This window comes from Panicum virgatum, chromosome 5K, assembly GCF_016808335.1.
Source record: "Panicum virgatum strain AP13 chromosome 5K, P.virgatum_v5, whole genome shotgun sequence".
NCBI classification, from domain to species: domain Eukaryota; kingdom Viridiplantae; phylum Streptophyta; class Magnoliopsida; order Poales; family Poaceae; genus Panicum; species Panicum virgatum.
In genome coordinates, this window is record NC_053140.1 from 25,146,356 (window position 1) to 25,173,197 (window position 26,842).

Sequence of the window (26,842 nt, forward strand, 5' to 3'; positions counted from 1 at the left end):
CGGGTTCGGTTTTCGGGCTTCGAGTTTTCTACCCAGCCATAGGGGGTGTCTTTGGGCTAGCTGAATCTTTATGGTGCGCGTGGCCCCACCCGACCACTGTACTCGCATGTGGCCGACCCTACCAAGGTGGCGTGTTGGTACAAACCCAAACACAACAAGCTGAAGGACCACTCCATGTGAGGCACAAACAATCGTTTTGGCATTCACTATTTGTAGTAGCAATGAGATTTTATAGTGGCAGTTTACTCTCTGTATCCTAAATTATTAATCATTTAGCTTTTTTAGATGCATAATTTGTACTATGCATACATCTAGATATATATTATGTCTAGGTGCATAACAAAATTTATACATCCAGAAAATTCAAAACGATAAATAATTTACTACGGAGGGAGTACCCATTAACAGTCAAATCCTAGCAGCTAATCTATAGAGCTCCAGCATCATGGATCAACCTAGAGACGAGTTGCGCCTCCTCTTTGCAGATTTCATTAACAACCACCAAAACAAGAACTATCACAGCAGCAAGATCACCACGGCTGACATTACTCATCCCCATAATCTGGCCAAGGAAGTAGGAAACACAACATTTCTACAGAGTGCATCTATACTTGTAATGTATTGCCCAATTAGGCAGGTATTGTTATATGTACAATGCATTATTGGCCTCATGTCCGTGACTTGTGTTTAATCAAATAAATTTAACCCGTAAAAAAAAACAGCACTAGAGATGTTTGGGTGCATAGTATTCTGTGGAGGGGTATTTGTTTGCCATCCATATCTTTGAGAGTCTGAAAGGTGGGGCCCAACTTCTAGCCCCAATCTGCCTTCCGACTAGAAGTGAAACCCCTCCATTCCGCTCCCACCTCCCAGTCCCAACTTCTAGCCCCAGTGTTAACACTAGCAGCGGCAGAAAATCCGCCGCCGCGGGCCAAGAAATGGAAGCCGTGGTAGCAACCATGGCGGCGCTCCCACCGCCTCCCTGCACTTCCTCCTCTCCGCCGTCCGTATTCCTCACTCCCAGCTCCTCCACTGGCCGGAGGATGGCGCCAAGGGCAGTGGCCGTCCGTGCATCTGTGGCAGAAGCGGCCCGAGGGACGCACTCCGTTGGGTGGGACGCGTCCGGGCTTGCAGCAGCCAGGCCGGCGGCCAGAAAGGCGCGCCTCGAGGAGCTCGACACCACCAACATGCTCCTTCGCCAGCGCATCGTCTTCCTCGGCTCCCCGGTTTAGCTTCTTTGATTCGTTTCCTTCCCAAATATTCGCGGTCTCTATATTCATACTATTCTTGCAATTTTCGTTAGGTTAGTCACTCTGTAGATAGATGCCACGCTCGAAAACCCCAAAACATTTGAATTCGAATTTATGGTTCACATTATGGTAACTGTACTAAAAATAGCCATCCTAATATGTTTGTATGCAACACAAAAGGAATTTGTTCAAGCAAACGGAAGCTTCATTTGTATTAACACATGACATGTTTAGGTTCCGTGCTTCAATGACACACGTACATAGAAATATAGAATTCATGGTTAAGTTACATATGTATATACTTGGTATCAGTGGCGGAGCTAGCATTTCAGAGTTGGGTATTCCCATCTCAAACAAAAAAGAGTAGTCGAAAGCTATATAAAATAGTTTATAGGTAAAAGCTATAAAAAAAGACAACTAATCACAAGCCTGTCATGTACATATAAATGGTTAAAATGTGGTCAATTGATTGTATTAGAATATTTCGATAGCTCATACATAAGAAGCATGTCCATATGTTTGATGTATACTTGGTTTGTTGTAGAAAAAGTTGGGTATTCCTATGAATACCCAGGCATAGATGTGGTTTCACCACTGCTTGGTATGACCATCATGTATGTCATGAACTCATGGTTATTGTGAAAACCTGAAATCAAATGATATGAGCTACTTTCTCGGTTACAGCTTACTTCTTCCGAACACTGGTCTTTCAACATATACATCTGCAATAATGTTATTTATTTGGGATTGCTGACTGAAGTGTATGCTTCATGATTTTGATTGTTAGCACGAATGACTTTGTACACCTTTTTATCTGAATTGATTTACATTTTGTATTATCTATGCTTGCATTTGTTAGCAAATTGAATCTAGGGAGCTTTCTTTATTCCATCAGTCTGATCAAAATATATTTCGATCTATCTAAATATATGGATCTGTTGAAACGGCTTGTGATATGTAGGTGGATGATACAAGTGCTGATCTTATTATCAGCCAGCTCTTACTATTGGATGCAGAGGACCAAACTAAAGACATTACATTGTTTATCAACTCACCTGGAGGTTCCATAACAGCAGGTTTGGGTTTTTTTTTTCACTTAGCCATTGCAAGAGCATATGCTGGTGCTCTTTGTCTGAACAGATGAACTTTCCAGATTAATTTTGATGCACTGCAATAAACTGGCATTACATTCTTATCAGGCTTGGTTCATTGGGTTAAGTGACTGGATTATCAGTGAGATGAAGGGTTATGTACATCCCCCCTGACCCCTTCTCCAATTGGAAAACATCTATCCGCCATCACGATTCCCTTTGGGCTTGTTCTTCTTGCCTCCTTGGGGACGACGACGCCTTTCCTGGCCGCATCCTTGGACGATGCGGCGTGGTCTCCCAGCTGCCGGTGAGCTGCTGCTTGGAGTACAACAACTTGCCCTGCTCTGGCTCTGACGCGCGATCTCGATCCTCAACCACCTTGAACCGCCCGGCAACATCGTCGATGGAGAGGTCCTGGAGGTCAAGGAGGGTCTCAATCGAGAAGACCAACTGCTCATACCTCTTGGGCATGCACCGGAGAAACTTCTCCATGACGCGCCCCTCGTCGAGATCCGTGTCGCCATTGCGCACCATCTGCTCCATCAGATTGGTGAGGCGCACAGCAAAGTCCTCGACTTGCTCATCGGGGTGAAAGGTGAGACCTTCCCACTCTCCCCAGTGACGCTGGAGTGCAGCGCGGCGGACGCACTCACTCCCAACGCGTTTGGCCTCGATTGCCTCCCAGGCAAGCTTGGCGGTGGGCTTGTTGGCGATGGTGGCCCAGTGATCCTGCTCGCAGTCGACGTCATTGAGGGTGATGGCATCCCAGAGGAAGAGCGCTTGCAGCTTGACCTTCATGAGGAGGCTCCACTCGTAGTTGTTTGACCACGTGAGCATCGGCCACCCGCTCTCGATCTCGCGGTAGATCTGCACGGCAGGCAAACGCCAACGCCGCTTGCGACGCCGTGGCGGAGATGGTGACCCGCGGCGGTAGCGGTTCTTCGGGTTGCGCGATCCCTTCGGCTCCTCCGATTCCGCCTCCTCATCCTTGATCTCCACTGACCACTGCGACCTTGGCCACGGCCGTTGCATCCTGGGTTGCCTGCGCCGCTGCGCCACTTGAACAGCGGCTGCCTCAGCGGCCTCGAGACGCGCCTTCCGCGCCTGCGTGGCGGCGGTTGCGTCCTCGCCACCCGCGGCAGCTGGCAGCGGCCTTGTTGGCGTCGGCGAGCCGGCGTGCTCTGGAGGTGGAGGTGGACATGGCGGCGGCGGCGGCGGCGGGTGGAAAAGCACTAGAACCCTAGGCTCTTGATACCAATTGTTGGCCTGTGGAACACACAAACATGGGTAAAGGCCAGAGGTCAGCTTGACCGAGGCCGCTTGATTGAATTGCAATACTGAATTCTGGTTACAAGAGTTGCGACCGAGCACAGCTCTATATAACACCTCTCCTCACCAACTAAATTGCTAAAGCAAAAGCTTATCTGCAAAGGCATCAACTTGGAAGCCAAGGCAAACTTAAAGCAAGAAAGGTAAATTGCATAAAGTAAGATACAAGCAATAGGCTTATATTGCTACCAAGGTGAACCGTAGCGGAGGTGGAGCAGCTCCTTGAAGCGGCGCTAGGACGGAGTACCCTCGTCCTGTACCACATCTGAGCCCCCTTCTCCAGGTTGTATGAGGCAATCTAGACCTTCTCCTCCTCCATGATCCATTGTTGATGGAAGTACGATTCATAGTGATTGATGAAAATCAGAGGATCGGACTTGCCATAGTAGTGGGGGAAGTCGAGTTTCTGGAATCGTGGTGGCCGGTCCTGGTGATGCTCGGGCGAACCTGTTGCCTAAGGAAGAAGATGGCTGCTGCAGCGCCTCATGCAGGCGCTAAATCGCCTGAGAATTGGCCTTCATGGAAGCCTGCAGCGATTTGAGGGAGGCGGCCAGCTTGTTCAGGGTAGCCTGGAGGATGGCATCCTTGTCTCCCATGGCGGCGTCACGGTGCTGGGTGGGTGGGGCAGAGGTAAGGTGGGTCGACACTGGCGGCGAGGTGAGGAAGGCCTGGATTGTGATACTAGGTTGTCAAGGGCGTCGAGGGACTGGTTAGGAGCACCCCGGCTGCATAGTTCATAGCCGCGATCCGTGGTTGGGGCAGGGTTTTACCCCTCAGCGCTCGATTGGTTTAGCAAAGGAGGATTAGGGATTGGGTAATTGATCTTGCTTGAAACCGATCACTGTCAATTACAGAGGATATATAATCCTGCCTCCAACAAACTAGGAAGGAGATGCTAAAATTAAGGCCCAGATTTGACCTGCTAACAAACTTGCTGCTTGCGCAGCAAACATCAGCGCCGAAGGCGCGGCAGAAGCGGCGTCGTGCGTGGCCATGGCGCCCCTAGGGCGGGACCAACGGCTATGTGCGGGCCCCACATCACAAGTGGTGTCAAGGCTAATGTCACTTATGAGGATGGGGTTTGTCAAAAGCCCTCACTCCTCACCTTCAAATAGCCATGACTACTCAAACACCTTTTAAAAAAAAAACCTCAAAACAAATTTTAAGAGCATGCCCTCAAAGATCGAAGCACAAAACTTCATCTATTAGCAATATATACAGTCGTTTAAGAAAACCAGTATTTCGAAGTCTTTCGTTGACTCCTTTTGGTCTACCCTAAATCTTTTAAGTTCTTTGTGACCCAGATTGTTTCGGGTTGGCCTAACCTTGCCAGTAAGGTTTGTTTTCTTTTCCTCTTTTCCCCTTTAGTTAAGACTCTTGTCAAGTTAAGACTCTCTTGTCAAGTTAAGACCCTGACGTATTACCCAAACATGGATGGAAGTAAAGAATTTGGGGATTTGTCTATTCAAGTTTTGTATAATACTAAACTAAGTAAAAGTAGTAATTCCTTGTCCAACTGTACAGATTATTTCTTTCTCTTAATTTCATATAAAGTGCACTTTCCGAACACAATTATAATATATGACACATCAATTTACAGGTATGGGAGTATATGATGCTATGAAATTTTGTAAGGCTGACGTCTCAACTGTTTGCTTTGGATTGGCGGCTTCTATGGGTGCATTTTTACTTGCTGCTGGGACAAAGGGTAAGAGGTATTGCATGCCAAATGCGAGGATTATGATCCATCAGCCATCAGGTGGTGCTGGTGGGAAAGTAAGTAACAATTGTTTGTTGTTTTGTGCTATTTGTTTCTTGTAAGATGTGCTGTGCTACCTGTTTCTATTTAGTTGAGTCAGAAAATAACAATGAGCTCAAAGTTGGAGCATCTTTTTTCTTAATATTCTTTTACTACTGCCTCTTTTTTATGCTCTTACTTTGTGGTTCTTGCTGTGTTTCATCTGTAGCCTAACCATCTTGCTTTGGACTAAATGTCTTTGTTGTTGCTGCGGCTAAGATTCTATTTCTTTTTTGCCCCCTTTTTCTTAAAAAAAACATGACCAGGGGAGAGGTGTCCCCTGATTTTTGTCTTAAGAAGATTGTGTTGAATCCAGGCTCACTCAGCAAACCTCTTCTTTGACGTGTTTGGCTCCCCAGTTGCACCCTGAGAGTGTTGGCTTTTTTTTTTCTGCATGAAAAGGCATGTTCATCTTATTAGATTTTTTTATACGAAAATGGGGGATTTGGTGTAACCATGTATCACAATTACCTGAACCAGTGGCACAAATAACAATATCATTGTTTTGGACGCATTTGTGATCCGTGTCTACCAGCGCAGGCGACGCACACAGCAGCAGCCGGCCCAGGAAGATTAGTTTGTTAGATAGTTTAGTAAGTCTGGATTCGGTTGTTTGGAGATTTGGTAGGTTTGTTTGAGACCGGCATAATATAAGCCAGCTAGATGAGGATTGGTAGGCAGCCAAGAAGAATGAATCCCTAAGGTTCAGAGCCTCTTCGGAGGGCGAACTGGGTTCAATTTGGCCTTGTTATCTCTAAGCCTTTGATCTATAAAGCAGTCATTGGTACGCCATATCATTTGGTATTCAGAGCCAATTTTTTTTCCCTTCCCTGCACACACCACAAATCCCACCCAAGATCCCCACCCTTGTCTGCGCCTCACGACCTGTCGCCATGGCCGAACCCACCAATGCTGAGCTCAAGCAGTTGATCACCGACGTCCTCTCCAAGGTCATGGCGGTCGAGGGCAAGGTTTCATTGCTGAAAGTAGATCAAGCTCGACTCCATGTTGTCGTGAATGTCCAATCGGCACAGCACGACATCGCTGAGTCGTCCGGGTCCGGGCCACGGGACACGAACATCGGAGGCCCCACAGCGGCATCTCCGACGGCGTCGCACAAGCTGTGCTTCCCCAAGTTTGACGGCTCCACCTACCCGGTCGCCTGGACGCACCGCTGCGAGCAGTTCTTTCGGGCCGCCCGTACCGCCTACGATGAAAATGTTAGAAGCTCAATTTTTACTCTCATTGAGCTGAGAGGATGACAGTGGAGAATGGGGCAATTTTCTGGGGTTTTTTCTCATTCACAAACACACAGCCATGCTCTCCACGGGAGAGGTTACACATTTATACACAGCTGCAGGGCAGCTAAGGCATATGCCAAGGACTAGTCTAAGATGCTATCCTAACTGCTAACTGAAAGCTGGCCCAAGATGCTGTCCTCTAGGGGCAGCAAACACACACACTACATGCTGCAGCTGTGAAAGATGCTGCAGCCCCACAAGAACAAGGTACAGAGACTTATCCCTTCATTCTCTCCCTAAGTCTTGTGCGTCAGTCTTGTGGGAGGGTTGGACCATCCCGGTCCTGGAGCAAAGCTCAAGGAACTTGATCCTCCCAAGGGGCTTGGTGAGCAGGTCCGCAAGCTGGTCCTTGGTGTTGATGTAGCTCGCCTTGATGCTCCCGTCCTCCAAGCAGCCTCGGATGAAGTGGTACCTCACCCGGATGTGCTTGCTCCGTTCATGGAAAACGGGGTTCTTCGCCAGGGCCAGAGCGGACTTGCTGTCCACCCTGAGCTCCACTGCTTCAGTGTCTCTGCCGAGAAGATCACCAAACAGTCGAACGAGCCAGAGCGCCTAAGTCGAAGCGGTGGAGGCCGCTATGTACTCAGCCTTGCAGCTGGACAGAGCCACCACCTGCTGCTTGACCGACTGCCAGCTAACGAGGCACTTGCCGAGGAAGAAGAGGATCCGGCTCGTGCTCTTGCTGGTGTCGATGTCGCCGGCATGGTCGCTGTCGCTGTACCCGACGAAATGTGCCGCCCCAGGGCACCTCGGGTAGTGGAGACCGTGGTTGAGAGTCCCCGCAACGTAGCGGATGATCCTCTTCACAGCCAGCTGGTGCTCCGTCGTCGGTCGCTGCATGAACCGACTAACGTAGCCGATGGAGAACGCCAAGTCCGGCCGTGTGTGGGCGAGGTAGCGAAGGCTCCCCACAAGGCGCCGGTACTGGGTAGCGTCCACCTCCTCCGCCGTGCTGTCACGGCTCAGCTTCAGCCTCTCCTCCATCGGAGAGCTGTGTTGCAATCGGTGAGCCCAGCTAGCTCAACGACGCGCTTGGCATAGGCAGTCTGTCGAAGCGTGATCCCGGAGTCGTCCTGGTGCACCTCGATCCCCAGGTAGAAGGAGAGAGGCCCCAGGTCGTTCATCTGGAAGGTGGCCTTCATCTCTTCCTTGAACGCCGCCACCTCCGCATCCTTGGTGCCGGTGATCACCAAGTCGTCGACGTAGACACCCACCAGCAGGGCATTTGCTCCATTGCCCCGCCGGTAGATGGCCACCTCGTGCGGGCTTTGTTCGAAGCCCATCCCCTTGAGCATGGAATCCAACTTGGCATTCTACGCCCGTGGTGCCTGCCGCAAGCCATAGAGGGCCTTGCGCAGGCGTAGCACCTTGCCCTCCTTGCCGGGAATCGCGAATCCCGGCGGCTGGTGCACGTAGACCTCCTCCTTCAAGTCGCCGTTAAGAAACGCCGACTTGACGTCCATGTGATGGACGCGCCAGCCCTCCTGGGCAGCCAGCGCAAGGAGGAGTCGCACGGACTCCATCCGTGCCACGGGAGCGAAGGCATCGTCGAAGTCGACTCCCTCCTGCTGCACGAAACCTCGTGCCACCAGGCGAGCCTTGTGCTTGACGACGGTGCCGGCTTCATCCCTCTTCAGCTTGAACACCCACTTAAGTGTGATCGTGGGGTGACCACGAGGGAGATCAGCAAGTTCCCAAGTGCGGTTCTTCTCAACCGCGTCCATCTCCGACTGCATCGCGGCACGCCATGCCGCATCCCTCGGCCTCTGCGAAAGACCGAGGCTCGCCGTCGTCGCACGCGAGGTGCAACTGCGCCTCCAGGTCATGAGGCACCAGTCCCAGCACCGGCTGATCGCCGAGGAGGTCCTCCATCGTACGGTACCGCAACGGCTCGCCATCGTGATACGCGTCGACGCGCTCCTCGTCGTGAGAGAGCGGAGTAGCGAACAACACCGGGCTGTGCTCAGCACGAGCAGGTGTCGGAGTAGACGTGCCCGGAGGAGTGCCTGTCGGTACTGGAGTGCGTGGCGTCGCGGCTGTGGTGGTGCAGGCGAGGAACTCGTTGCAGCCGGAGTCGCGGCTGGAGAGCGTGGTGTCACCGGGCCGCCGCCGCCGGGGTGGGCTGCTGCCCACCGCGCAGTCCGCTCCCGCGCCCTCTCCCTCTCCAGCTCCTCAAGGTCCCCGTCGGCGGTGGTGTCACCGGTGATGGAGCCGCTGAGGCTGCCGCGCAAGGTCTCAACATCAACCTCTGCCGCACGCGCTGCATCTTCCGCCTCCTCTGCTTCCATCTCCGCCCTGGACGCTGCCAGCTCCGCTGCAGCCAGCCTGGCCGCCCTCGCCGCTGGTGTAGCGGCTTGAGCCGTCGCTCGCCTGCGCTCCTCTGCCGCGGTGAGCTCGGCGTCTCGCTGGCGCCGTGCGCTCGAGGCGACCGAGCGCTGAGACAGTGCGTCGGACATGGTGCGCCTCCAAGGGGCTGCTGCGTGGAGAGGGGGAAGGGAACGGGGAAGGAGAGGCAGCCGGAGCTGCTGCTGCGCTAGCTGGTGGTGGTGGTGGCTGGGCTGCTACAAGCGCTTGGGAAGGGGAGGAGCAAGAGATATCCAACCTACAGGAAAGTACGGCTCGGATACCAGTTGTTAGAAACTCAATTTTTACTCTTATTGAGCTGAGAGGATGACAATGGAGAATGGGGCAATTTTCTGGGGTTTTTTCTCATTCACAAACACACAATCATGCTCTCCACGGGAGAGGAGGTTACACATTTATACACAGTTGCAGGGCAGCTAAGGCATATGCCAAGGACTAATCTAAGATGCTATCCTAACTGCTAACTGAAAGCTGGTCCAAGATGCTGTCCTCTAGGGGCAGCAAAACCAGTCCAAGATGCTGTCCTCTAGGGGCATCAAACACACACTACGTGCTGCAGCTGTGAAAGATGCTGCAGCCCCACAAGGATAAGGTACAGAGACTTATCCCTTCAGAAAAGGTATGGTTGGCGTCCTTTTATATGGATGGCGCAGCATAGCAATGGTACTTCCGCCTGGAACGCAATCAAGGCGTCCCAACGTGGCCACGGTTCGTCGAACTCGTGAATCTCCGCTTCGGGCTGCCGACGCGCAGCAATCCCCTTGGCGAGCTCATCTTGGTGCGCCGCACCAGAACGGTGGCCGAATATTAGGATCGATTACTGATGTTCTTGGCCCGCTGCGATGGCGTGACGGAGCTCCAGCATGTCTCCATCTTCACCGCGGGTTTTGCCCCCCCTGCAAGTCGATGTCGAGCTGCAATCCTCGGTGTCCCTCGAAGACGCCATGAGTCTCGCGCGGTCCTTCGAGCGCCGCCTGATCACGGACGACGCCACCGTGGCAGGCTGCGTGCGCCGTCCCTGCCGGCCCCAACTCGCGCCCTAGCACCATCATTGACGTACGCATCGTCCTCATCAGCAGCCTCCGTCCCTACTCCGGCATCGGCTACAGCACCGCCACCAGGCCAGCAGGCACGCTCACCATCAGGAGCGCGCTTCAACCGCTCGTAGCGGCGCGAGGACAACCTCTGGTTCAACTGTCTCGTCAAGTTCTCCCGAGCACACATCAAGGAATGCCCTATGCGCGGCATGACAACACGGCGAACGAGGAGGATGAGAAGGTGGAGATTTCTCTCCATGCGCTCTCCGGTGTCATCACAAGCCTGACAATGCAGCTGAGGGCCGTGATTGCCGACAAGTCGGTCCGCGCACTGGTGGATTCGGGATCCACCCACTGCTTCATCGTCGAAGACACTGCGCCTCGGCCTCGCACCGACCCCACGCCCGGGACTGACGGTCGGTGTTGTCAATGGAGAACGCGTCGCATGCACTGGCTTCTGCCCCACCGTCCACGTCATCATTAGGGATGAGGCGTTCACCATCGACTGCTTCGTCATCCCCCGTGGAGGGCTACGCCGCTATGAAATGGTCCTCGGCTACCAATGGCTGAGCACGTTGGGGCCTATCATGTGGGACTTTGGGCGGCGTACCATGTCATTATGGTGAGGCGATCACCGTGTCCGGTGGTCGGGCTTGCCCACTATGCCGCCAGCCCACATCCTGGCCTGCTCCACGAGCGATCTGCTTCAGCTGCTCCTCGCGGAGTTCGCCGACATCTTCGAGCAGCCACAGGGCTACCGCCACCATGCGCCAGCGACCACCGCATACATCTACTGCCTGACACCCCACCGGTTGTGGTTCGCCCCTACCGCTACCCCCAATTGCTGAAGGACGAAATCGAGAAGCAGTGCGCGGAGATGCTGCAGCAGGGGCTTATTCGCCCCAGCACGTCGCCCTTCTCATCGGCAGTGCTGCTTGTGCGGAAGAAGGATGGCAGCTGGCGCTTCTGCGTCGACTATTGCGTCCTCAACGCCGAGACCATTAAGGACAAATTCCCGATCCCCGTGGTCGATGAGCTCCTTGACAAATTGAAAAGTGCGCGCTTCTTCACCAAACTCGACTTGCGCAGTGGGTACCACCAGGTGCCCATGCACCCTGAGGACATCGCCAAGACGGCCTTCCGCACCCACCATGGCCACTTCGAGTTCGTCGTCATAGTGTTCGGTCCCACAAATGCGCCATCGACGTTCCAGGCCTTGATGAACGGTGTCCTGCAGTTGTTTCTTCGCCGTTTCGTCCTCGTCTTCTTCCACGACATCCTCATCTACAGTCCGTCGTGGGCGACTCACCTTCAGCACGTACGTGCCGTCTTCCAGGTACTCCGCGCGCACCGACTCGCCCTCAAGGGCAAGTGCTCGTTCGGCGAACACTCGGTGGCTTATTTGGGTCACATCATCTCCGACGGCAACGTCACCATGGACCCAGCTAAACTTGATGTTGTGCAAGCATGGCCAACGCCATAAACTGTGCGTGTGCTACGGGGATTCCTCGGTCTCACAGGTTATTACCGGAAATTTATCCGTGACTACGCCGTGGTGGCGCGACCATTGACCCAGCTACTTAAACGCGAGGCGTTCTGCTGGCCCGGTGAGGCGAAAGCGGTGTTCGTTGCCCTCAAGCAGGCGCTCACGACCGGTCCAGCCCTGCAGCTGCTGGACTTCGACGCCCCCTTCATCGTCAACTGCGATGCTTCCGGCTCGAGCTTTGGCGTCGTGCTTCATCAGTACGGTGAACCAATCACGTTCTATAGTCGACCAGTGGCCTTGATGAACGGTGTCCTGCAGTCGTTTCTTCGCCGTTTCGTCCTCGTCTTCTTCCATGACATCCTCATCTACAGTCCGTCGTGGGCGACTCACCTTCAGCACGTACGTGCCGTCTTCCAGGTACTCCGCGCGCACCGACTCGCCCGCAAGGGCAAGTGCTCGTTCGGCGAACACTCGGTGGCTTATTTGGGTCACATCATCTCCGACGGCAACGTCACCATGGACCCAGCTAAACTTGATGTTGTGCAAGCATGGCCAACGCCATAAACTGTGCGTGTGCTACGGGGATTCCTCGGTCTCACAGGTTATTACCGGAAATTTATCCGTGACTACGCCGTGGTGGCGCGACCATTGACCCAGCTACTTAAACGCGAGGCGTTCTGCTGGCCCGGTGAGGCGAAAGCGGTGTTCGTTGCCCTCAAGCAGGCGCTCACGACCGGTCCAGCCCTGCAGCTGCTGGACTTCGACGTCCCCTTCATCGTCAACTGCGATGCTTCCGGCTCGAGCTTTGGCGTCGTGCTTCATCAGTACGGTGAACCAATCACGTTCTATAGTCGACCAGTGGCACCACAGCACGCCAAACTCGCGGCGTATGAGCGCAAACTCATCAGCCTCGTCAAGGTGGTGCGGCACTGGCGGCCGTATTTGTGGGCCTGCCCGTTCGTGGTGCGCACAGACCACTACTCCCTCAAGTTCCTCCATCAGCACCTCTGCACCATACCACAGCACACATGGGTAAGCAAATTGTTTGGCTATGATTTCGGTGTGGAGTTCAGCCCGGTGAAGACAAACACGGTGGTCGACGCCTTGTCGCGCCGTGATGAGGAGATTGTTGCTGCGCACGCAATCTCCTCCCTGGCCTTCAACTGCTTCGACGAGTTCCGCTATGAAGCAAAGCACCTAGCGGACATCATCACCGCCAAGGAGAAGATCGCGCAAGGAGAGGCATCTGTCGCCTGGTCCATTGTGGACGGGTTCGTCCTCCATGACCGGTGCATCTTCGTCACGACGGCGTCCGCATTTGGCCCAAGCTCCTCACCGCGACGCACGGCGCGGGCCATGAAGGCGTCCAGAAGACCCTGCAACGCCTCCGGGCCTCCTTCAATCCCAGAGCGGCCCGCCTTGTGTGCGAGTACATCAAGGGGTGTGCGGTCTGCTAGCGAAACAAGACAGAGCATCTCCATCCTGCCGGTCTGCTGCACCCGCTGGAGGTCCCAAGCGTAGTTTGGGTAGACATTGCTCTGGACTTTGTTGAGGGGTTTCCACGGGTCGGCGGCAAGTCGGTGGTGCTCACTGTCGTCGACCGTTTCTTCAAGCACGCCCACTTCATCGCCCTCGGCCACCCCTACACCGCCATCTCAGTGGCAATGGCGTTCTTGGACAACATCGTTCGCCTCCACGGGATTCTCTGCTCCATCGTCAGTGATCGCGATCCCATCTTCACCAGCGCGTTCTGGGGGGGAACTTTTCAAGCTCGCCGGCGTTTCCCTGCGCATGAGTACGGCATTTCACCCCCAAACTCACGGGGAATAGGAGGTGACAAACCGAGTCTTGGGAGTCTATTTTCTCTGTCTTTCCGGGGATTGGCCCAAAAGCTGGTTGCGCTGGCTTTCTTGAGTGGAATTTTGCTACAACACATCATTCCAGACGGCGCTGAAGACGATGCCGTTTCGGGTGGTCTATGGTTGTGACCCACCGCCTTTGATTCCCTATCAGCCGGACAGTGCAAAGGTCGCCGCCATTGACCGCCAGCTAGGTGACCGTGATGTGTTCCTGGCCGACGTTAAAGAGTACCTGCTGCATGCGCAAGAGCTGATGCGCAGCCATTATGATGGCCACCACCGCGACGTGCAGTTTGTCGTGGGTGACTGCGTTTGGCTTCGTCTTCATCAGCGGATGGCGGCCACCCTCAAGGACAAGGCTGCAAGCAAGTTGACGCCTCGCTTCTACGGGCCATTTCGTGTGGAGGCGCGTATTGGCCCGGTGGCATATCGTCTGCAGCTGCCCCCCCCCCCCCCCCCCCCCCCAGCATTCATCCGGTCTTCCATGTTGTCTTCCTTAAGAAGTTTGTCGGCGACCTGCCGACAGAGGTTGTGCAGTTGCCCCCAATGAAGAATGGCAGGGTCCTTCCTGTTCCTGCCCATGTGTTGAAGGCACGTCTTAACCGGGGCCAGTGGCAGATTTTGGTATTGTGGTTGGTGCGTCCAGCTGCCAACGTAACTTGGGAGATGGTGACGGATTTCAAGCAGCAACACCCAGATTTCCAGTTTCCTAGCGAGGGAGGAAGTGTTGTGGACGCATTTGTGGGCCGTGTCTACCAGCGCAGGCGACGCACACAGCAGCAGCCTGCCCAGGAAGATTAGTTTGTTATATAGTTTAGTAAGTTTGGATTCGGTTGTTAGGAGATTTAGTATGTTTGTTTGAGACCGGCATAATATAAGCCGGCTAGATGAGGATTGGTAGGCAGCCAAGAAGATTGAATCCCTAAGGTGCAGAGCCTCTTCGGAGGGCGAACTGGGTTCAATTTGGCCTTGTTGTCTCTAAGCCTTTGATCTATAAAGCAGTCATCGTTACGCCATATCAATCATGGTACACTATATTATATTAGCAATAGGCTTATGTGTGCAGTAGCGATAAACAGCTCCTTAGTTCATATCTAGTTCATTTGTAGTACATTTATTCTACTTCTGAAATTGGAGTCTTTTTCTTTTAAAGGAATGAAATTGGAATCTTACACTAAACTAAATATGTCAAAATCAGAGGAAAAGACCTTGAGAACTGATATTGGAACCTATAACCAGAATCTTCCATTATGGATAGATGAGAAGTGAGAAGTAGGCTGCATGATGTTCTAGGCCTATCCTTTGTTTTGCAATACTGCTAACTTGATTTTGTTTCTGATCCATGTCAAATAAATATGCTGCCAAGGCACATTGACATCTAGTATGTAAAAAACAGTGACACTGATTTATGGGTTTACCTTGCATATTCTTGTAGGTCACAGAGATGGGACTACAGATAAGAGAGATGATGTACGAGAAGATTAAGATCAATAAAATATTGTCTAGAATTACTGGAAAACCTGAAGAGCAGGTACTTAAGAATTTCTTGCATGATGCCTGCTTTTCGTAAAGCAACAAAAAGTTTTGTTGTAGACGTGTATTGATTGCCATTTCTTGTAGATTGACGAGGACACAAAGTTTGACTATTTCATGAGTCCTTGGGAAGCCAAGGATTATGGGATAGTTGACAGCATTATAGACGAGGGAAAACCAGGGTTGGTGGCTCCCTTGGCAGGAGCTGTGCCGCCTCCAAAATCGCGTGTGTGGTACTTGTGGAAGGCTTCAGGGCCAACTAGGAAGATCATGAAGGATCTACCTTCGGAGGAGAAACTTGTTCACAATGGTAATGGTAGTGCAACTGGAGATGATGGTAAGCTCAAGAAGGCCTTGGCAAGTTGAAGCCTGCCTTCTCCCTTACAGTAATTTAATGCAAGGTGGCTTTGCTATGGTGGAAGGCGATAATAGGATGATGGATAAAGAATTGAGCTTACCGCGCTACCTGTATGCCAGATCATTGTTTGATTACATATTATGGCCAACCTGGTAGTTGATAGAGAAATGATGTTTGTGGAGATTAATCCAAAGCATTGTCTTGTATGGCGCATTGTTTCTTATTCTTTCCTTGCGATGCACCATTAGATGAATCAAATTTGAGTTACTCAAAAAAGATGATCAAATTTGAGATGTAATGCTCAAAATTTAGACAAAAGCATCCGATGGGACCTCAAATTCAGATCAGAGTTGAACATGGAGTAACTGGAGGCAAATCTCGGCCGTTGAGGGAACCCGTTCACCACTTCTAGCCACCACAATGAAACTGTGAATGGCAAAACATAGAACACTGTCAAATCAACGATAGCTCCTCGCAGAGAACACTGTCAAACCCGGAGTCACAAGATATCTAACATGGCACAGACCTATAAAGATAAGGGATGGGATATGTCTCATACCGCGTACAATCAAAACTAGTCGGTATAGAAGGAAACTACTCAAGGACTTTTAAGTTAATATCGGTCTAGGGTTTCATGAAACTCCATCCGCCAAGCTATAAGGGTGGACAAGGACCTCCTCCATAGTATACATTATACGCCATAACCCTCGGGCAATATAAACCACTATATAGGACGTAGAGAATTACGCTATTTGCGGGCCAAACTTATTTAAAGCTTGTGTTGGTTACGCCATCGAGTTCCTGATCTCGGCGACTCGCTGCCTACAATTTACCACCTTAGCATATCTAGGTGGGCTTGTCGGTAAAACACCGACAACCAAGTGCCAAGTAGGAGGGGGGGGGGTCACCGATGACCCCATGGCGAATTCGATGGCGATCCTCAACTCCACCATCGTGCTCGAGGAGGGCACCACTTTCGTCTTCGGCTCCTGGGTCTCCACAGCCAACAGCCTCTGCGGCTTCAACAGCCACCTTGCAAACCCTAGGGAGCTGGAGGCATCTGTGTCAACCTCCATTGACAACATTAACGACCTCGCCAGTGATCTCGGTTAACCTAGACACCAACTTCATTACATCCATAGTTGGTCGTGAGATGATCCAATCAGAAACTTTTTCCAATCTGGAAAAAAGTTCGGTAGCTTCCCTCACCATAGAAGATAAGGATGCCACAACCGATCGGGAGACTCTAATCTACGATGAGTACTCGGACAACGACTCTGAGACCATCATAGGTCACCATCTGGAGCGATGAGTACTCAGACAATGACTATGAGACCATTATAGGTTACTGTCGGATTGCTTATCCGGCAAGTCCACCAGGGGTAAGCCCGGCGGTAGATTTGTAGGTGAAGAGGGGATTCCGGAGCCAAGAGTCAGATGGTTGCGAGAAGAAGCTAGGGTTTAGACAGGTTCGGGCCGCTCGGGAGCGTAATACCCTACGTCTTGTGTTTTGTGTATTGTATGTGCTAGACGACGATGAATTGAATGAATGATCTCTATGGGTCTCCTCACGGCGCCTTTATAGGCCAGGTGCCGTGGGTTACAAGTAAGGGAGGATATCTACTCGGGTCGTTACATGGAATCAGGTCGGTTGAGATCCCTAGATATCCGGAATCCTTATCCGCGCCTTGATCCTGATCCTCGGAGGAACCTTCCGACTTCCAGCCGAGTGCCTGTCCGCCGGGTAGTCGTGCAGAGTGGTCCGGCCGAGTAGGTACCTAGTCGGGAGATAACTACTCGGCTGGGTGTTGGCGCCTACCAACGTCACCACCGGGAAAGCAGCGATGACGCCCGCAGACGCTAATTTGGGGTGGCAGTATTTCATGAACCACGAATAAATCCGTAAGCGCACGGAATACCGCTGTAGCATTTTATCCGGGAGCATACTAGGGTGCCATTTATATTTCCGCAGGGAAGGCGGTGAGTGAAGGGATATAGACTAGTTGATGAACTTTATCTAGATTGGATATTCTCATGCATAAACAGGGGTAAGATATATAACATGGTAGGAGGTAGTGTGACACACACACAAACTACCCTCTGGATAAATAAATAAAAGAAAAGATAAAAGATGCTCTAGGCCGTGAGCAAGGCAGAAGTTAGAGCTCGAGTCAACTGTGCTAGGCTAGCTATATCAATGCCATCTTATGGTTAGATCGTCAGAGATTAAACTACACAACGAGGAGACCGCTATCGAAGCGACGGGAGGAGCCCGTACACCATAGCGGCTTTATGTACCTCCTACCCCCCATACCGAATGTGGAGGATTACTAGAGCTCGAACAGGGCTGTCACCACCTATCGGCTACCTCTACAAACTGTAGGTATAGTTGACATCCAGCAACTTTTAGCTAATCTAGACACCATGTCTACACTAGTAAGCGATACTCTAGTGTCTCGCGCGGAGCCCCCACCCTCCGGATGGACAGACATCACACTAGAGCAAACATACGAATACTGGAGCAGTTGATAGAGTTCTAAGGCCGATATGTTAACCATCGCAAACACTAGGCGATCATGCAATGCAAGCATTGAACAATAACGCAACCATATCAAGAAGCATATATCCGATAACTCAGAACATACTTCAAGCAGATATCGATAACCACAGTCTAATTCTATTACAAACAACCGAATATTACAAGAGAGAGCTAGAGATGAACCCATACCAGAACTCTCGAGCAACTCCGGCGACTCGAAGACTCCTAGACTTCTCCTAAACTCCACTAAGCCTAAAGACTAAGCAAGAGGTGAGTGAGGTGTGGTGTGTGTGTGTATCCTATTCTCTACCCCCCCCCCCTAGCAGGGAGCTACGGGGTGAAATCTGCAGAACCGACATAGGGGACCTATGAGGAGACGACACATGGCTTGGATGAGGCGGTGGGGCCCACGGGCCAGGTCGGCCGACCAGGTAGGTCGGTTGGCCTGCCCGAGGCTCCAACCACCCCCAGCTTCGTCCAGTAGGCTATCCTGGGCCTCCTTGTCCTAACCCCGTTGGTCTTGGCCTGTCTTGAGTGGTCTGAACTAGGTTCTTGGGCTACACTTGGTCCATTTGAGTCTGAATCGTTGCTCTGATAATTTTTGTGATTTTATATCAGGCCAAAGTGTGCTTGCAACCTGCATATTAGCTCAAAAACACAACTTGCATTTTCTAGAAGGTGAAGTGTGGTTTAGGGACTTTATTGGATAAAGATGCGTGTAAGAAATGCAAACTCTCATGATTTTCTGATCAAGTTGACGCCTGGAAATGGTCGTTAGTGAGCGTCAACAAGATCCCCGAAGCTGTCCTTTGCTCGTCCCGAGCAAAGTAGGATAAATCAGGTTGTTGATCAGAAAATCACTTTGACTCATACCTTACCTGTCATGTCATAGTCTGAAACAAAGATGTTCATCTATAAGCTTAAATAGGTTGGCTATCATACCTTTGCACAATTACCTTACTCCTTCATGGGGCTTCTTAGCTGTCTCCTTGTCTTGGGCTATTGAGAGTTAGAACAGTGCATAGAGTAGTACTTACTTTCTCATAGATCTGCAATCCATCTGGAGATACTTTTTGAAAGATTTTTGAAAACATGGCAAAGTCCCCAGGATGACTCTCTCGAGGCACTCAACTTTTATTATCCTCACCAGGGTAGTATCTGCCTTCGGTCTTTCCTACTGCTAAAAAGCCTTTGTGGAGCTCAAGGTAGGATAAGAATAGGGCATACATGCATTCCATATATTGTAAAGTCAAAGAGATGATCCATGGAGAAACAAGTCATGCAATCTCGATCAAAAAGTGCAAGTGTATGAGTGGATGGATGGATGGATGGATGTGGCTTACTCCTTAAGGTATTGGTTCTCTCTCTCGAATCATCCCTGTCTTTTTTTTTGAGACATGGCTACCCCTTTCTCTCTTTTTTTTTGGGTCATGCTTCTTTGGCATGCCATCTTTTCTCTTTTTGGGACAACCATAATCTGACTTTATTTTATTTCAGGGATGTTCTATGAGAGAGATCACCAAGACATGGAGCATTTATTAATGGAAGATGGATGGATGATGTGCTCAATTCCCAATGTAGGAATGTAGCAAATGGATGGATCGTGTACGTGCTTAGGATCGAGAAAGCATAAAAAGTATCTCACTAGGTTCAAACAATTTGACAAAACTCAATAGAATATCAAGCAGCATATGTGTAAGGTTTTTCATGGAATATGACATATGGCTCTGGTAGGACTTTGCGTATCACTGGGGAACTTGCCTTTTTAGAATTTCGAAAATAACTCCAGACTTCAAGCATCACTAGAACAACCTTGCAGAACCTTATTTACCATATATATACTCACAACAACTTAGACTTGGATCAAGCATATGCAACCCACGGAACTTTCAGGTTCATTGGCAAGATATTTACATAACCAATAGGTTTAAACTCAAGAGAACTCTCATTTTCAAACTAAGCACAACAGACATGGCAGAGCAAAACAAAACTCATCCTTTCAACGTCCTAAGGAGTTAAAACATTCTTACCGCGTATGATGAAAAGGGAAATAAAGCAGTAAATATTTATTTTGTTTTGGAAGTTTTTTTTATCAAATTTGATTCGAAAGCATGTAAAGGATACAATTGACTTAGGGGAGGGAACCTCCCCCAAGCTAGCTCTTGATTTAGGGTCCGAAAAGCAGGACCTTTCTCCATACCTGATCAGGTTAAGGTCGTTTCGTCCATACCTGGAAAAGTAGTAGCGGTCGATGACGTCTTATTCTTCTTGCGCCATTTCTTCTTATTCTTCCTTGATGGCGTAGATGGCGCAGGAATAGGATCCTCGGATGTAGGATAGACGATTTCCAGATCTCCCCATACTGTATTGGTGATGAAATCAGGGATCTTCTGGTCATCTTCCACTGGCTCGGTTGGTGGGGTATGAATCTCCCAATCCTCCCAAGCTGGCTTGGAAGGGGAGTGATAATCTTGATAATCCCAATCGGGTTCTGCCCATAACCCCTGTTTCTTGCTATCCTCATGAATCAGGAATACTTCCCTCTTGTTTTGAAATTTGAACTTCATGGTTTTTCCCATGATGCGGATGCTGAATCTTCCTGTCCCTACATCAATTCTGGCATTTGTATCCTTGAGGAACGGGCGCCCAAGTATGAGTGGGATCCCAAGATCTCCTTCCATATCGAGGACTACGAAGTCCACCAATATGTAGGTATTCTTGACTTTTACCATAAGATTTTCCACAACTCCTTCGGGATATCTCACCGTGGAATCCGCCAGCTGAACACACATAGTGGTAGGGGAAATTGATGGATAGCCTAGCTTTTCAAACGTTACCTTGGGCATGATGTTGATGCTGGCTCCAAGGTCACACAGGGCATGATCAAATTCACAATCGAAGATTGAGCAATTTATCACTAGGGTTCCGAGATCTTCTCGTACTGTAGCTGCGAACTCGCCCCCCGCACCTCTTCTTGGGCGTGTAAGCTTTTTTGCGTAGCTGAGGGGTGTGCTGCTAAGTGGCTCTTTCCACATAGCATTTATGACATTGACGCTTTCTAGAGTTGATTCGGGTTGCCCCGGAATCTTCCCTAGTTCAGTAGCAAGTGTAGTAGCAGCAAGCTGAGCCAATTGAGTTTCTAGCGCCTTATTGAAACTCAGCTGGTTCTTCATGGCAGTGGAGAATCCGTTCATCTTGGCATGGATGGTCTCCATTGTTTTGTCTGTAGCGGCGAACTTCTTCTGAAGGGACTCATTTATCTTCGCTTGGCCGTAGACAAGATCTCTCAAGGTAGGTTGGTTAGGATGGAAAGAATTTGAATTTCTATTACCTCCTTGATAGTATGGGCGTGGTTGATTCCACCCCTGACATCCTTGTGGACGAAACCCATTATTGTTGCCGTTGAGATACAATGCTTCTTCTTGGGTTTCTGGGCAATTGTCGCCCGAATGTCCAACATCACCACCGGAAAGCAGCGATGATGCCCGCAGACGCCAATTTGGGTGGCAGTATTTCATGAACCACGAATAAATCCGCAAGCGCATGGAATACCACTGTAGCATTTTACCCGAGAGTATATCGGGGTGTCATTTATATTTCCGCAGGGAAGCCGGTGAGCGAAGGGATATAGACTAGTTGATGAACTTTATCTAGATTGGATATTCTCATGCATAAACAGGGGTAAGATATATAACATGATAGGAGGTAGTGTGACACACACACAAACTACCCTCTAGATAAATAAATAAAAGAAAAAGATAAAAGATGCTCTAGACCGGGAGCAAGGCAGAAGTTAGAGCTCGAGTCAACTGTGCTAGGCTAGCTATATCTATGCCATCTTATGGTTAGATCATCAGAGATTAAACTACACAACAGGGAGACCGCTATCGAAGCGATGGGAGGAGCCCGTACACCCCGGTGGCTTTATGTACCTCCTACCCCCCATACCGAATGTTGAGGATTACTAGAGCTCGAACAGGGCTGTCACCACCTGCCGGCTACCTCTACAAACCGTGGGTATAGTTGACATCCAGCAACTCTTAGCTAATCTAGACACCATGTCTACACTAGTAAGCAATACTCTAGTGTCCCGCGCGGAGCCCCCACCCTCCGGATGGACAGACATCACACCCCCAAGATCCCCCAACATATCTATCCATCCGGAGGGTGGGGGCTCCGCGTAGGACACTAGAGTATCCCTTACTAGTGTAGACATGGTGTCTAGATTAGCTAAGTGTTGCTGGATGTCAACTATACCCATAGTTTGTAGAGGTAGCCGGCAGGTGGTGACAGCCCTGTCCGAGCCCGAGTAATCCTCCACGTTCGGTATGGGGGGTAGGAGGTACATAAAGTTGCCGGGGTGTACGGGCTCCTCCCGTTACTTCGATAGCGATCTCCCTGTTGTGTAGTTTAATCTCTGATGAGCTAACCAATGAGAAAGTGTAGATATAGCTAGCCTAGAACAGCTGACTCGAGCTCTGACTTCTAACTTGCTCCCGGCCTAGAGCATCTTTTATCCTTTCTTTATTTATCCTAGAGGGTAGTTTGTGTGTGTGTCACACTACCTCCTACCATGTTATTATCTTACCCCTGTTTATGCATGAGAATATCCAATCTAGATAAAGTTCACCAACTAGACTATATCTCTTCACTCACCGCCTTTCCTGCGGAAATATAAATGACACCCCAGTATACTCCCGGGTAAAATGCTACAGCGGTATTCCGTGCACTTGCGGATTTATTCGTGGTTCATGAAATACTGCCACCCCAAATTGGCGTCTGCGGGCATCATTGCTGCTTCCCGGTGGTGACGTTGGTAGGCGCCAACAGTTAGCGGTGCCCAGCCCCCGAGCAGGGTCGCTGGCGGGGTCGCGGAGACGCGCCGAGTAGTTTGCGGTACCCAGACCCCGAGCAGGGTCGCTGGCGGAGTCACAGAGACACGCCGAGTGCTTTGCGGTGCCCAACCCCCGAGCAGGGTCGTGGAGACGCGCCAAGTAGTTTGCGGCGTCCAGCCCCCGAGCAGGGTTGCTGGCGGAGTCGCGGAGACACGTCGGGTAGTTTGCGGTGCACAGCCCCCGAGCAAGGTCGTTGGCGGAGTCGCGGAGACGCGCTGAGTGGTTTGCGGCGCCCAGTCCTCGACCAAGGTCGCTGGCGGGGTCGCGGAGACACGCCGAGTGGTTTAGTCATCTTGGTAATTTGTATTTTTACCGTTGGCCTTGGAAGTTACCTTGGGGCCCGCTCCTTGCCGAGTAGACTCGGGAAGTTTCTGGAAAGTCGATTCGAATTCCGTGCAATCTTCGGGGTTGCCGTTGCACACGCTCCCGGTCCCCTTTATAAAGGGACGGGCCTGGCCCGCGGAGGGCTACCCGTTCCAAAGCCTTATTGAATTCGCCTTCTTGCCTTCTCGCCGACAGCCATCGTTTCTTCATCCTTCTGTAGATCTGATCTGCACGCAGCCATCCGGAATGGCTAGTGTCTCGCCGAGAGCGCCGGCGATGTGCCGCTGCCTTCGGAGGCATGGGTGCCAAGCACCCTGCAAGAGGAGGACATTCAAGATCTGGTGGAGCTATGGGAGGACTTACCGACGGAGGACCACATGGAGACGGTGGTCTTCCGGTCCTTCTACGAGAAGGGCTTCGCCTTGCCCGCGGGGGCCTTCTTCCGCGGGCTCCTTTTCTTCTACGGGCTTGAGGTAACGCATCTCAAGCCGAACTCCATTGTGCAGATTGAGATCTTCATAAATCTATGCGAGGCGTACCTGGGCATCGCCCCCCACTTCAACCTGTGGCGGGCGCTGTACCACCTGAAGGGGTACCCGTCCAACGCCCGCTGCAATGTGGTGGGTGGCGCCGCCTTCTCTCTGCGCTAGGGTCGGTCGTATCCGGCCCTGGAGCTCCGTGACAGCAACAAGGGGTGGAACAAGGAGTGGTTCATGGTGTCGAACCTGGCTATTTGTGTGCTTGCTCGGACCGGCCGCGCGCTAGAGTATCGCGCGTGCTGGGAAGAGTCGCCGATCGAGGAGGAGTTGGTCTAGGCGACGCTCATCCTCAACGAGATCGCCGGCCTGTCGGCTCAGGGGCTGATAGGCGCCGTGGTGGCCCTGTCCTTCAGTAAGCTGCTGGTGCAGCCGATTCAGGATAGGGTGCACCCCGGCTTCGAGTACTAGGGGTTGCCAAGACCCGACCCGTGGCAGAACCACAAGGTCCCCCGGGATGAAGCTTTGAACCGGTTCGCCCGCATGATGCAGGCGGCGATCCGGGATAAAGGATGCCCAAAGGCACATTGCTTGAAGTGGCCGGCTAGAGCCGTAAGTATTCTATGCTTCTCGAGTTGTTCTTCTTCTGTTTCCGAGTTGTTCTGCTTTTGTTTCCATGTTGTTCTGTCTCGCTTTCCATATGCGGTGCACCAGTTGGGTTGTAATCAACTCGAAACTTCTTCTTCTTTGCAAGCAAAAGTGTTGGAGTACTGGTCCCCTGCTCCCCTGCCAGAGGGGGATGTTGGGAAGAAGGCCGCCACCCCGGCCGATTTGAAGGAGCCGGAGGTGGCAGATCTAGAGGTGTCATCCAACTCGTTCGTCGGGGGCAAGTCGGACGTTGAAGTGATAGGGGCCTCTGTCCCTCCTCACCCGTCCACGTCGGGACAACGGAGGAGGAAGCAGGCCGTTCGAAAAGTCTCAGCCTCCAATGCCGGCATGAGGGGAGCCCTGCCAAAGGGCACCCATACCGCCGCCTCGAGGTCGGGGAGCGAGGAGCCAGGGGCGGAGGATGCCGCCCAGTCGTCTAGTGACGCCGCCGGTCCTGGGGCTGACGCTCTGTAACACCCGATTTATAAAAGGACATAAACCGAGCAATCATATACGTGCCAGGATCAAGTCACACGTATATACAACAGAATGAACAATATATCACAGCACATATCACGTAAAAAGACATAATAAAGCGTATACGAATGTATTTATTACATTAATGACAAAAATGTCTGATACAGCGGAAGCGAAGTACAGATACGATAAAACTCTCCGAAGCTGAGCAGGGCACCACAGGGACGTCGACTGGGAGACGAACGCCTAGAAGTTCTCGTAGTCCTGGTAGCGCTAAGCGAACTCCCTTGCGTCGGTAGGAACTGAGCAGCAGTAGAGTATCCCCAAGAGGAAAAAAGAGTGGAGTAGGCAAGAGTGAGTACACAACTTGTACTCAACAAGTATAACACAAACTATGAGGCTCTAGGTTGGCTGACAGACTGCATTAGCTTTTAAGTCTTGGCAAAATTTTATTAAAGCTATTTACTACAAGTTGATGAATTACCATAAACCCAGTTACATAGTAATTAATCAAAATTAACCATGTTACTACTGAGATCCCAACCAAAACCACCAAGGTAACCCCGAGAGGCACCCCCCTCGTCGGAAGGAGATAACCCCACTAATCAAAAGGAGGATCTGGGCCGCTCATGACCGTGAGCACGGCTAGTATACCAGTTTTACACTCTGCAGAGGTTGCACATCTTTACCCACAAGTCGTGAGCTACGCTAGATGTTCATCACACTTCCTTAGGTGAGATGACTAGCAAACTCACTACGAGGCCTTTACAAAGAATCTCGTTGGTAAGGAATAACCGCGAGGTTGGATCGGCGACTATGGAGCAGGTCTAGTGGGTGTCAAGAATACCACAGACGAGGCCACTCAGTACGAGGGACATAGAAGCTTACCACCCTTGCCCCGTAGGTAAGTTACTCCAAACCAAAAAGACCTAATTATTGCGCCAAGACCATCCCATTCCAGCCTTGTGGTAGCGCTGTTGTCCCAGGTTGTCGCTCTATGAACCGGTCCTTATGGAGAGTGGCCAACCAGGCAGTAAGCACCGTGCTGGCCCCCGAAACCATGTTTCTAACAAAACCAATTTTAACAAGACGTGAGCCACTCAAGCCACACAGAGGGCCACTCTCAGAATTAAGTTGCATAAACCATTAATCAAATTAATTAAAAAGGACCATTATGTGTTATAGCGCGGCACCTAGCACAACTAACCAAAATGCAACCCAAAGATATATATAAAGGATATAAAGTGGCTAGGAAAGTCCTTATAGGCATACAGTATTAAAATGCAGTATGAAATTGTATTTAAAAGTGATAGGTTGTTCATGTTATACTTGCCTTCCTCAAAAGTTCTCCTGCTGCTCAAACTGCTCTGAAGATGGCTCTTGGCTCTGGTACTGATGCTCCTCCGGTAGATCAACGTCTACTCACGTTCGCAACGCCAAAACAAGTCCACAACATATACATACATGCAAACAATAGCAAAAACTAAGAAACAATACAACAATACATGAAAACAGCGCACAAAACTAGTCTAGAACTATTCTATGCGTTACAACGATTGCGTGGATATAAAGAACGCCTAAAACGGAGCTAGAACGCGAAAACTAGAGCAAAACCAAGGTCTGGGGGCTTTTCTGCAAGAAAAACTAAGTTTCTGGGGTTTTTCTGCAAAAACCGAGGGTCTAAACGTAATTAAACTATAGATCCAGGGTCTAACTCACAAAAACACAAAGGCTGGACGGCGGGCACTATTTCTGGAAAGATCAGGGGCCTAAACATTAAAAACAGGACCTAACTGGAAGTATTTTTGAATATGTCTGGACTGCGGGTTGATTCCCGTGAACCGCAGGGGCTTTTTAGCAAAAAAGGCGGGCGCTGAACGGTACGCTTCTCCTTTTGACTCGGCACGGGTTAACGCGGGCCGTTGGATCGAGATCTGGCGGTCCTGGGCGAACGGGGTCACGGCCGGCGGCGCTGGGTCGCCGGGGGACCTTTTCCCGCGGCGGCGCGCGGCTCGGCTCGTCGGAGTTCATCGGATTCGATGCTCCGGGGATCAAAACAGACGGAACTTGGGTCAGG

General features: G+C 51.0%; 1 protein-coding gene across 1 annotated transcript; it reads left to right on the forward strand.

Annotated features, from left to right (window-relative positions):
* Positions 1 to 856: 856 nt before the first annotated feature.
* LOC120706991 (ATP-dependent Clp protease proteolytic subunit 3, chloroplastic-like) lies at positions 857 to 15,647 on the forward strand. Its single transcript, XM_039991747.1, has 5 exons — positions 857 to 1,226; positions 2,212 to 2,326; positions 5,271 to 5,446; positions 14,951 to 15,046; positions 15,136 to 15,647. The coding sequence occupies exons 1-5, from the start codon at positions 939 to 941 to the stop codon at positions 15,412 to 15,414; spliced, it is 954 nt and encodes a 317-aa protein (XP_039847681.1). The 5' UTR covers positions 857 to 938; the 3' UTR covers positions 15,415 to 15,647.
* The last annotated feature ends 11,195 nt before the right edge of the window (positions 15,648 to 26,842 follow it).